The 12,879-nt window shown below is 54.0% G+C and overlaps 2 protein-coding genes across 2 annotated transcripts; one reads left to right on the top strand and one right to left on the bottom strand.

The window, feature by feature from the left end:
• Positions 1-1,819: 1,819 nt before the first annotated feature.
• NCS57_00648200 (uncharacterized protein) lies at positions 1,820-2,194 on the bottom strand (the record flags this gene model as incomplete). Its single annotated transcript, XM_053056369.1, has 1 exon — positions 1,820-2,194. The coding sequence occupies one exon, from the start codon at positions 2,192-2,194 to the stop codon at positions 1,820-1,822; it is 375 nt and encodes a 124-aa protein (XP_052915324.1).
• Positions 2,195-8,535: 6,341 nt separating this feature from the next.
• Positions 8,536-10,083, top strand: NCS57_00648100 (MFS domain-containing protein; the record flags this gene model as incomplete). The annotated part of the gene is made up of 1 exon (XM_053056368.1): positions 8,536-10,083. The coding sequence occupies one exon, from the start codon at positions 8,536-8,538 to the stop codon at positions 10,081-10,083; it is 1,548 nt and encodes a 515-aa protein (XP_052915323.1).
• Between the last annotated feature and the right edge of the window lie 2,796 nt (positions 10,084-12,879).

Raw genomic sequence — 12,879 nt, 5'->3', positions numbered from 1 at the left:
AAGCGCAAGCCATGGTCCACGCCTCGACTGGTTTGCGCGTGGACGCTAGAGGAGCAAAGACCAGAAGAAGGCCCCAAGGCAATGGCGCTTCGGGAAGAAGCCATCCGGAACAAAAGAAACGTCGAGTCGAGAGCAAAAGCCTTGCCATTGGACTAGCTAACGCGGTGGGCGGCCGAAAGAGCCCAGACCAGGGTCCCGTAGATAACCACCAACAGGCATGCCCGCGACCCTGCGTGATATGGCTCACGATGCGGGAGACCGGGGGCCGCCCGGGGGGGTCCAGTCCAGTGGGGAGACAGAGGGGCAGCAGCAGCAAGCACCCCCGGCTCTGGATGATGGAGGCTTGTGAGGCTTTGACAGGACACACGCACGCACTGAGGGGCTTGGGCGGGCTCCGCTCTCTGCCAGACGCTGCTGTCAGATCAATCAATGGACGAGGAAACCTGTCAGCTGCCGGGGGAGGCTTGCAGATGTGCAGAAGCCATGTCTTGGACATGTCTCAGAATCGCACGCTCGCTCCCGGACGAATCGGTGGGCCTCTTACGGGATTGGGAACGGGGCCATTAGAGAAGCTATTGTAGAAGTGGGTTTCTTTGTTTCGTTGTTTGTTTTCTTGTCCTTCACTTGCACAGTCACTCCCTCACGATGAGTGGCTGCTGTGTACAGAAGCTGTCAACTCGCCATCCACACGCCAAGACAAGAAATGCCTTCAGCTAACACACCGGGTTACCACATACAGTACATACACTTCTGCCTTGGGCTTGTGCGACCTGGAAGCCGTTTTCATCTTAGTTTCTCTCTTTTTCCATTTCATTGCCCCTTTTGCCAAGCAATTCACCGACTGATCCCGTAACCTAATCAGGACGCTTTGCCCCTTGGGCCCTCTTCCAGCCCTTGACGAGATCTCTCGCCTCGGCTATAGCCTCATGATGCCATCCATGGGGCACATATCCCCTCCGCATCGAGCTTAGGCTTTTAAACATGCCGGGTGGCGTCATAAGGGTCCCCGGCTCAGGCTAGCTTCAAGGAACCGTCACCGGTCCTGCTGCACGTATGAGCAGCGGTGCGCCGCCCCTGTCTGTTCATCACACAACTGGCCTACAGATTGGCCAGTCGGGCCCCTTGGCACCGAGGCCCGGTTATGCGGAATTATTTGCGTCTTCTATTTCCCTTAGCCGAGTCCCACGCTGTCATCCAGCGCCTAACGGGAACGGGAGACCTTCTCCGAGGCTTGAGGACCGTAAAGGGCGGGTTTATGATTTTTTCGACCTCTGATGCGTGATTATCATGGCCAAGAGGCGAGTGTCTGCGCCTGGAGCGGCTGCTGAGGCTGAACGATTTGCTCGAAACGGCACTTGGAGATGCCTTGTCCTTTGCTCTACTGTAAATCCATGAATGATATGAGACCCGAGGTTTCCCACCTCCATAACCTGACAGCAAAACCCTCAAGTTTCCCTTTCCATGCGCCGCCGCTAGAAATAGAATACCAGTCTACCCCGAGACCTTTTCCCCCATCCCAGAAATCCACGTGTATCCTCATGTATCCTCGACTTCTCGCCTCTGTATCAGCGAGAGGGGGTGGCCGGTGTCAAAGCACGTTGCATCATCTTCTCGGGCAGTTCCCGCTGCATGATATGATGATGCCAGTGCTGCTGCTACTGCGCCAGAGTGGAGAGAGCAGCAAGAGGTTTTGAACGCCGATAACCTGCAGGCGGCTGTATCACACAACACTCCGAGTGGCTGCCGCGAGTGTCAGTGAGGCTATCAATCTTTTTGAATCTTTCTAGGCTCTACCACTTACAAGGACATCCCGAGAGACTCAGCCTTCGGTAACGACGATCTGATTGCTGTTGACCTCGGTGCTAAGTGTAGCCGCATTGTAGTCATGCCCGGGTGCCTTGTAGACGTCCACCCTGATATAGTATGTCCCCGGATAGGCGATATATAGGTCGACGAAGTGGAAGGAAAGGTCAGTCCCCGACCTGCCACCAGTCTCGACACCCGTGGCAGTGGTGTTGCCGAAGAGGGCCCCTTCGACCATGACCCCGTCGCTCCCCATCAGGATGGCCATGGCGAAGTAGCTCGAGCTTGAAGACCTCGACCTGGACGTGAACCGGGCAACCAGGGGCGGGTACAGTATCGTCGAAGTTGCGGCCCACGGGGGAGGCTGCGATGTGATGCTGAGGTTCGGCATGCCGCGAGACTTGATGATGCGCTGTTGCTGCTGCTTTTCGGATCAGGGGTGATAGGCATGGCACTGATATGCCGTATCAACAACAGTCGTCGGCTGCGAGCATATTCGGGTGAGAAGGGTCGATATATACCCCATCGAGGTGCGCGAGCCGTCCACACGGTTTGCTCCCAAGCAAGAGAGATACCCGCCGACCGGGAGGAGAGGTGCCTTTACAGATGGATTGACTTGAAGATGGTCCAACTGGACGAACGATTCGTTCAAACCCCCGAGCCGAGCCGGCGTCTCACCTGTCAGGGATAGGGGAACAGCCAGGAAGCGCGGAGGAACGAGACGAACGGGACGACATGCAATGGGGGGTACCTGTTCAGCAGGATCGGAAGAAGCCACGCGGCTAAGATCTGCCCCAGGGTCTGGGGAGGGGGGGTTTCTGAGTAGAAAGAAAGACAAGACTTAGTTCGGTAGTCAAAGTGGAAAAAGAAAAGAAAGGGACAAGAAATCTCTAGAGCCAACGGCTGAGGGGTGGTCCAGGCAGGCAGCGAGACGGAGAGATGTTGCGACGGGCGTTGATAGCCTCGCTCGGTGGAAGCTTGCAGCGGGAAATGTAACAACGGTCAAGGACAGCCGAGGACGGGCGACGAGTCGGGAGACGAAGCGAGGCTCAGGGCTCACCAAGTGTGGATGTGTAAAGTGCGATTCGATTGCCAGAGAGAGGAGGAGGAAGAGGGAGAAAGAGAGGAAGAGAAATAGACAAGGCCCTTGGTGAAATCACAAGTCGATCCCTGCAACCCTAGGGAATCCCTGTGACTATCAGAGAGAGGGACGCATAACGCTGTCTGTCTGTCTGTCTCTCTGTACCTAGGATACGTAGCATTCAGAAGAAGGTCGGCGACTATTGAAGCCACTGAGAAAGAGCCTCTCAAACGGCCACTCAGAGATGGTAGACCGACAAGTCGGGTTCGCCGCCAAGACGGACGCCCTTGAAGTGTAGGTAAGCGATGGCGCTGGCTGAGATTTGCTTTTGTGCATGTGTGAGTGGATTGTGTGTGGTAGTGGGCTTATGAGCACCAGTCTCCTTCTGGGTCCCCTCACTCACTCTTTTGCTTCTTTCTCCTTGGCAAGGCTTTCCCTTCTCTGGCTGGCCGTTGGTCTCGAGGAATGTGTCAATAGACCCAAGACTGTGGCACCGACCCTGATCAGTAATCACGCTACGTTAGCCTGATCGTCGTCGAACTGGGGTGGCGGCCTTTTGACGATCTCTTGACTTTTGTCTTGGGTGATGAGTGGGCCGTGGATAAGTAAATTACACGTCTCTTTTTCCCCTTTGTTTACAAACCCCACGTGTGGATGGGCAACTTAAAAACGCACTCTTTTTTTTTCCCCTTGGCCGCGGTAACCCAGATGGTAATTCTCTATTATAGCTCCTGGGGTTAATAATACTCGTCTATTCAGCGTAGCAACGCTGCTGCTGCAAGGGTGGGAGGGCAAGCCACGTCGTGATGGTTTCTAGAAAAAAGAAAAAGGGCTCAACGCCATAGCTGGGCTAAGTACCAGGGGTTTTTTTCCCACTCAAGGTCTCCAACGCACTTCAGCGAAAAGGGCAAAGTCCCCTTTCTTGAAGAGAGCCTCTCCTCTTCTGGCCGTTTACACGGGCAGCCGCTAAACACTGGGGGTGCGAGCAGAACAGAGAGGGGCTCCATCTGCGTCGGCCTCATTGCCGACTGGTGGCGGTCTGACGAGGGCTTGCAAGGAGCAGTGCTCGTCTGGTTTCAATCGTGCTCTCACTGTTGCTATGTAAAAATGGAGAGACAACACAGCTAAGCTAGACCGGTAGGCAAGGTGTCGCGGGCCAGCCATTCCACGCGTCATGCGTCTTGAACGCGTGCATAAAGAAAGAAGGCCAGGTTCCCCCCCCTCCCAAAAACCCAGTTTCCCATGCTCGGGAATACGTAGGGCGTCAACCAGACTCCTGGTTATTAGCGTCGACGTTTCTTGTCCCATCTGGCGGCTAGTGTGGCCTCCCCCGGGGAATTGACGTTGGTGAGACAACGATCTTCAACAAGGGACCCTCTGCTTTGCAGTAATGGGTGGTGGTCCAAGTTTGAACCGTGTGGTCCCCTGTCCTGTCCCCTTGAGTTTGCGCGCCGTAGATCTTCTCAACACCCCCTTTTTCCGTTTCTGGACACCCTTAAAGGGGGGTGGATCACGGTAGCATCGAGAGGGCATCCACCAGGCGAGTCTCAGCTGTTTACCGGTCAAAAAGCTCTGTCCTGTCTCTGTCTAGAAACTCACTCATGTGTGTGTGCGTCGTCGTGTGCGCGTGTCTCCTCTACGTGAAGCCAGCAACGTTGCCCATGTCCCAGCAGCTCCCTTGCGTCCTGGGTCGTCCGCAGCCCCTAACGTAGTCTTGGACGTGGGACCCGGCTGTCAGCCGCGGACGCTCGGGCTGGCTGACCTTGGCCCTCTTTCTCCAGGCCTGTGGATCGCGCCATGGGCGATTCTAGCTAGCGGAGGCCTTAGCAGATGCAAGACAGAGATTCCATGGCTCCAAACTGACGTCGATGCGACGGATGGGACGGGGAGGGTCAAGGATAACGAGGAACGAAAGCGAGAGACAAGAAGGGAAGTACGTACAGTTTCTCTCTTCTCTCCCCCTAGCCTCAAAGGGGAGCAACGGGATCCTACACTCACACCCCCGGCCAAAACTGCCTGATAATCAAGCAACGGTCCGCTCCCATTTGCCCGAGACCTCTGGGAAGCCAGGAATGATGCCAGTTGAAGAGAGGCCGGCAGGTCCTGAATGGGCTTTTGGCCCTGTGGCGCCACGCGTTATTCCTGTCGCGGGCTAGGCTGGGTCATTGTTCGTGGCCTCTAGAGCGGAGCCCCCGTTCCCTTTGTCATGGGATGCAGCCAAGCTCAATGGATCGAGCTTGTTGCTGCTGCCTGCCCTGAGCGTGAGACCTTGAAGGCTCCGCAGGATTTGTACGTGCATTTCCCACCTTACTCTGCCCTGTGTAAGTGCTTGTGCTTCTCAAACAATGGATCCATGCTGTGTCTTGGTGGTGAGCATTGTCTGGTTCCCCCCCGTTTAGAGAGCCCAGACCATGAAAGAGTGCTTTGGAGGACCCAAAGAAACTAGCATGATCGGCCGAGACAGCAGCTGTTAGACGTGGGGGGGAGTGACAGAGTCCCTCCCGTCTTGAGGCGCCGCTCCTCTCTCTGTCACATCTCATCCAGTCAGGATCACACCAGCGCACGCAGACGCGTCTGCGCAGTCCAAAGCCGCGGTTCCCGCACCAAGGCAAATAAGGGCACATGTAGGGCTTGGAAACGTACGGACTGGGGGCGAGACGTAATAGTGATTTGTAGGTCCCCTCCCTTCTCTGCCAATCTCGACGGTGTCTCCCCCAGTCTCTGATAACAGACTCATGCATGCCGTCCTGCAATCGGATTCTCCTCCCAGCAGACCTCGATGTCTGTCTCTGCGGACCGTCCCTGTCCTTGAGAGTCCTCGTCAGCGTTCCTTCCCTCTGCTCGTTAAACAGGCGAGTCACATGATACCCATTTACCAATCCCACGGGCCCAGTTATCCGAACCTCCTCCAACTCCTCTATGGTCCCACGGGTTCCAGCACTCCGACGCTGCTTCTTTTCCAGGCTCCAAAAGAGGCATACAATCGCCGGTTGCTTCTCTGCTCGGCGTCGCGGGAATTAGGGTCCAAAAGTCGCATGGTTACATCCATCGCCCAGCCTGGCCAGCCCTGATGCGGACAGCTGAGAAGGGGTAGCACACCAAGGCCTATTCAAGACATTGCTCTCGGGCACCTCTCGGTCGGGCCAGGGTCCAAATTGGTGATGAGCTGACTGCTGCCTAACAAGCTGGATAATCAGATCAAGACCTTACTGCGACCAACCTGAAGCAGCAGGGAACATCGAGAAGTTTCCCGCAGTATCGCTCCCTCTTCCGGCCCGCCGCCATCCTCGGTTAACTCAAACGACCTTTCGTGCTGGGGAAACTACAGCACGCTGCCAGAAGATTCCACTATACAGATTCGAGACGATGCCAAGCATATATCCCCGTCAAGATACTCGGGATCCAACCCGCAATGGCCTGGCGTTGTGTGGCTGTCTGAGCAGCAAGCAGCAGTTGCTTTTGAGAGAAAAGAATATGCGGCTCCAAACTTCGTGTCTCCGTTGGAAGCCTGTCGACGACATTCCGTGTAACCAACCCGCCCCCTTCCGCCGAATCGTCAGCCAACGGTTTTCTGCACCGCATGTGCGGCCTGCGTCTGCAAAGGAGGGCCTCTCGATTCTGCCTGCCTGTTGACGCTTGATTTCATTGGACAGAGAACTTCTTTCAATGAGGGAACACCCCCGTGGTCGGTTGATTAAACCGGGCCGAAACTGACCCTCAAGGGAAGTTGAGCACATTTACAGCGCAGGAATGGGATTGTACTCGACCTGACGAGGCAGGCTCCGGCAAGACGATGTAGAAAAGCCTGACGCCTCTTTGGAGGCAGTTGAAGGTTGTTTTTACTAACTCACTATTAGCAAAAGTGCTCTCTTCGTCGATCATTTTCCAAGCCCCGATGCCATCATACACTCCTGACTCGAGAGAACCCCCGATCGATGCCTTGGTCTCTGTCAACTGAGACAAGGCTCTGTGTTTTCACTGTCACATCGTGTGGATCTCTAAGGCTTGGCGTGAATACCACCGTCATAGCAAACCTATTGGGGAATGCATGCCAACGAGACTGACAGACAAGCTCGGTCTGATTCGACCGCCTCCGTGGTCGAAACTAAGACAGGCCGAACGAATCGAGTATCTGCTGGTCAAGTCATGCCGTTGCGTGCTTCGGAACAATCGACATGTCGACCTCGAGGCTTTTCCAAACTGATGGTATCATATCCATGATAGAACATCAACAAGCCCACTTACGAAGCGGCATGACAAAGAAGAACCTCCTTTCGATGACAAGACGATCAGCAGTTTCAGAAACAGCTGCCGGGGAGCGAAAAACTTGATTTTAGGCTGATCTTGGTCTTTCGTGACGTTGGTTGGGGATAGTTCAGAACCCCATCTTTGGTGTGCCACCACAGTCACCACATCAACAGACTTGCAAAGTTGCAATTTACAGACAACGCCCTCCCCCTCGCCGACGATGATGAAATCAAACAAGACATGTCGGATAGGGCAGTCGGGAGATTGAGATGGTGCATCGACATATCCGGACACTTGAAGCCCCCACCGAGTCCCAAATCGGATCGAGATGGATAGGCCCTTATACGGCCCTTCTCAGACAGGCCGGCTCGAGTTCGAGTACGATCAGCAACTGCGGCAGAAGTCTGACAGGTGCAGTCGTGACTTGGGACAAGCCCGTTGGTCCGGAGAAACCCACGTTCTGTATAACGCAAAGATCGGCGGTGGCCTTGGGCGAGTGGTGCATTCGCAATCTTGACATGCGGATCCAAGGGTCAAGGAGACTTAATAAAGACGACGGAAGACCCTCTGGGTGAAACCAGAATAAAGCTCGACCAGACGAATCTGCGCCGCGAGTCGGCATCTTCCCTGCCTGGGCTCCTGATGCATCTATGCACCGCACCCCTTGAGACCATTCGGCATCCCGAGCAGCCGTCACCCGAAGGAGGAACATGTTTGATTTGTAAGGCCCGACCAGGCCGTGCAGGATACTCTCTTTGACGCCTTCGACTGACCCAGCGTCGTCCGGAGGCATCCCCAGGGTTCCCGTGGGGGATTTCCCTCTTGTTACATTGCTTGCAGCGTCTTTTGGTCTTTTCCCATCTCTTTTTTGCCTGCCGGCCCATATCTCGGAGGAACCAACAACGGGTTTTAGCCATGCGAGTCGAGACCATTCCACTCAGGCGCCATGCCTAGACTTGCCCGTTTGCGACCGTGCCCGCGTCATTGTTTCAAGCTTGGTCTGAAACACGGGACGTGACTGGAGAGGCCGAGAGCATCTGCGCATGCCAGACTCTGAGAGACGATTTAGATGGTCTAGATTCGTTATTGGAAGATTATAAAAGCAATATTAGCTGCCCTTTTTGACGTTGTACTCGTTGTCTTTTCTTGCGTTGCAACGACCAAGATAATGTTGCTTACCCTAGACAACATGTCCGAAATAGGCAGTTCGACGCCATCGAGCCCCACAAAGAACTTCGCCCTTTCAACAACATTCCAACCTCGACGCGTTGTGATACTCGGTGATTTCTCTGGCATTGGCGAGGCATGTACGCACCATAGACCTTGTCGTGATAGATCAAATGCCTTTTGCCCTTTCGGATAGCATTCACAGCTCGTAAAGCGGCCTCATCAACCGACCAACCATGGCAGCTGCTCCGCGCCGCTCTCAGAGCCCCTTCCGGGATGCCTCGGAGACGACCCCTCTCCTCGGCGACGGCCTGGAAGTCGACACCGAGGCCTCCACTCTCATTGGTACCGCGACTCCCACCGTCCGCTCCGGCGCCGGTACGCCCGGGCCCGGCGACGATGCCCCCCCGGAGGTCAAGCCGGGAAAGCCGCTGCCGAAACTTCAGATCTTCCTCCTCTGCTACGCCCGGATGACGGAGCCCATCGCTTTCTTCTGCATCTTTCCCTTCATCGCCGAGATGGTTCAGCGGAATGGAAACCTACCCAAGTCTGACGTGGGCTTCTACAGCGGCCTCATCGAGTCTTTGTTCTCGGCAACCCAGATGCTGGTGCTCATCACCTGGGGCCGTCTCGCAGACCGCATCGGCCGCAAGCCCATCCTCGTCTTGACCCTCGTTGGCACAGCCGTTGGCCCAGCGCTCTTTGGTATGGCAAAGACTCTTCCGCAGATGATTCTCTTCCGGTGCTTGGCGGGCGTCTTTTCAGGATCTAGTCTTGTCATCCGGACCATGATCTCGGAGCATAGCACACCTGAGACGCAGGCGCGTGCCTTTAGCTGGTTTGCTTTTGCTGGAAACTTGGGACTCTTTATTGGCCCCATCATTGGCGGTGCTCTGGCGAATCCGGCCACTCAGTATCCCGGAAGCTTTGGACATAACAAGTTCTTCCTCGAGTACCCCTACGCCCTTCCAGGCTTTGTCACTGGTGTCATCAGCGCCACGAGTGCTCTCACAAGCGCCCTCTTCCTCAAAGAAACCCTCAAAAAACAAGGCACTGACGAGCTATCCCACCGAGAGATCACCTCCTCAAAACCACCTCTATCAACCTGGGAACTCCTCAAAGCCCCCGGCGTCGGCATCGTCCTCTGGGTCTACGGCCACGTCATGTTCCTCGCCTTTGCCTTTACGGCCATCATGCCGGTTGTGCTCTACACGCCCATCCACTTGGGCGGCGTGGAATTCGACTCTGTCAAGATCTCCATGTACATGGCTGTCCAGGGAGCGGCCCAAGCGATGTGGCTGGTCTTGGCGTTTCCCATGCTGCAGCACCGTTTCGGCACCAAGGGTGTTATGAAGCTGTGCGGGTTTGCGTACCCCTTTTTCTTTGCTGGGTATATCCTTCTCAACACGCTGCTTCGGGCGGATACACATCTCACGACGGTCCTGTTCTGGACTTTTGGAGCTGTTGTTGCTATTGTCGGTCCTGGCGTCTCGATGGCGTTTACAGGCGTGCAGCTTGCTCTCAACGACGCTGCCCCTGACTCTCACGTCTTGGGAACTCTGAACGCCCTGGCCTTGACTCTTTCCAGTGGCATTCGGTCCATTGTGCCAGGTGCTGCCACAGCCATCTATGCTGTTGGAGTTCGAGGTCAGATTCTTTGGGGTCACCTTTTGTGGTTTATTCTGGTTCCCCTTGCTGCAGCGTTTGCTGTTGCCTGCGAGTATCTGCCAGAGGGCCGACGGCCAACAAAGGATGACGACGAGAACGAGGAAAGCGAAGCTTGATCTCCCTGAGCTGCTTTGGAGTTGATATTCAACAGAGCGCGTGGTTGGGCTTGGCGAACTTTATACGTTGTGATGGAAAGGGTGTGGCTGCTCCCCTTCTTACAGGGATGTGATGAAAAGGGGTGAATCGATGCTGGAAGCCACCTCGAGTGAGGTTATAAATCTTGGGTAGGTCTAGTGGATCAAATATCAGGTGAGCTCTTTTGGTTGAGCATCGTTCAAAAGGGTGGAGAGCCAGGAAGAAATACATGGACTGTACAACTTTTGGCATTTAAAAAACGGGCAGGAAAAGGCTCCAAGAAGTTCTCGTTTATGTCACAGTTTGCTTTTATACTCCAACGGCGCGGGGACACTTGAGAATTCTAAACTGATTGTTGTCTGTACAAAGAATGATGTTGGTGGCGATGGTCTTGGCAGACTACCTTTTCTCACGGATAGAATACAGGGGTTTTTAGATCAACTGATATTCAACCATCAACTTGTATCTAGCACGCCTTCTCGCTGGCGTCTAACTTGTAAGTACTTCTCTATTTTATTGTCCCGATGTGTGACCACGTCTTGTTGTTTGCTGCGTGGTACACGAATGCGAGAGCTCCAGAACATCTCTGCGCCAAAGCAGCTTGCCTTGTCTTTTTTTCAGGCACTGACGACGTCAAAATAACTTCTTGAGAGCTACAGTAGTGTTTGAAGGCTCCCGCCAGGTCAATACCGTAAGGATGCCATTCGGATAATGAAGCCTACGCCAGGACGCCCCCGACTTCTTCCTATGTAGAAAAGAAACAACATGGTCCTCACCGCTGTTCCTCCTAGGAGTGACAGACGGTGGTTTTCTATCCACAGGTTAGACGAATACAGACTTTGTAGATACGGAAATTGGGCACTGGGCCCGGAGCGCGCAAGGAATGTCTTGGGCATATCTTTGCTCATGGGCATTGATCGTTGTTCTGGAAAGCTGTGACCCAGAGAGCCTCTTTATTTTTTCATCTTGACTGTCTACCTACTAGATTTCTATTTTGTTCTAATGGTGTGTTCTGTCTCGTTTCTTAGCACCTCGGAAATCATTCTCCAGTTCCTTCAAATAGCAAGTCTGCTCAACATAGGTGCGCCCGATACGGTCAGTATAGCTTGTGTAGATAATTATAATCCGCCTCCCTCCGCCTGTGGCGATTCCCTGAAGATGGCGACAAGCTCATTCAAGTCAGGCCAGCTTAGGTAGAAGACATACCTACCTGCCGCCTAATGGGTTCTCCTGCTCCTGCATTTCCCCAAGGTCCACGGGCTCCGACCAGCTAACAGTGTCACCTTGCACGAGATGCGCGACCGCATCGACAAGGACGAGCAGCTACAGCGCCTTTGTTTGGTGGTCACGCAAGTCATGAATGTTGTTTTCCGCATCGGTAGTCCTGACTTGCACTGCGTCTGGGGTAACACGCTTCCATCCTGCATAGGACGACAAGAAGCTCCCGCCAACGGTCAAAGCGAAGGATGCAAAGTGCCGCACCCCAAACCGGTTTGAGCAGCATACCAATATTTCGCTGCTGGTGTCTCTCAAGGCCACGGGATGGCCTATAGGCTGTTACGCATGACTGGAGGGCGGGTTGTCAAATTCCCAATCATATCATTTCATATCCTCATCTCATAGTAATCTTGAGGGATGGAGATCTTAGGTTGGTTAAACTTCTTGGGGTCGCTTATGGCGATTTATTTAATCCTCATGATGGGACATTGTGAACCAGCGTCAATTACCTGGGTAGTCAAGTGATGGTAAACAGCCAAAGTCGGGACCCTGGGCTTCTTTTATGGGAAAGCTATAATGAATCGTCTACCCCATGTTTCTGAAACGTGGCGATAACTAATAACCCCTGCAAGAGGATTAAAGAAGCTGCGTCACAGGTACACAAAGTCACCGTTGTCGGATGTCGGAGTCGGAATAAAGCACAACGGCCAGGCCGAGGCCGTCGTCACACCACATCTCGGGCACTCACCACGGGCAACGACATGTCAAAACAATGTGAAGCGTGGGTTTACCTTGTATTATTTAAAAGAAAGATGAATGATCCAACAGACAAAAAGGCAAGGCAAGGCAAGGCAAGCATGCGTTGTGCAAATGAATGGAGAATCAACTGCTGCTGTGTGTCGTCTCGCCAACGTCGGGTCCCAACCAATCAAGAAGCGACTTCTAAAAATTGCCTGCTGGTGAACGAACGAGTCGTGGGGCCAACACCTACGTGTACAAACTCGTGCATAGCGTCCCGGCGGTTGCTGGATACGAGGCTCAGCTTGGTGCAACACGGGAGTTTGTGCAGGCGTCGTGCATGGCTAGTTTTTAACACAGCAGCCACTGGATCTTGAGCCTCTTGAAGGTTTGTTTCTATAACTGTTTGCATGGCGTGGGATGTGATCGATGGTCTGATCATGGTATCCTTGCCTGCTACTGCGTCATGGCTGCTACTGTCTCCTGTCGATCGTGGGGCAAAAAAGTTCTGACAGAGATTGAGATGCAGGGGAACATTGTCAGAAGGATCAATTCTCTTGAAACTCGGAATCAATGGGAAAAGCATTGACTATCGGGTCCCCGCCTCGCCGTGGTTACTCAACATGGACACCCAAGCTTCACCGAAGGAAGGATTCTCGTTGATTGAGGCACTGTAATTGAAACGCTGGGATCCCAACTGCTGATAATTCCGCCTCAACGCGCAATCACCTCATGCGGCTCTCCTCTTTTTTCCCTTTCCCCCAAGCAACCGGCGATGAGTTGGTTGTGGCCCCCCTCTGTCGTCATGGCTCTACCGCCAA

The sequence above is a fragment of the Fusarium keratoplasticum genome, chromosome 4 (genome assembly GCF_025433545.1).
Source record: "Fusarium keratoplasticum isolate Fu6.1 chromosome 4, whole genome shotgun sequence".
In the NCBI taxonomy this organism is placed as follows: domain Eukaryota; kingdom Fungi; phylum Ascomycota; class Sordariomycetes; order Hypocreales; family Nectriaceae; genus Fusarium; species Fusarium keratoplasticum.
This window is presented reverse-complemented; position numbering and strand designations above follow the sequence as displayed.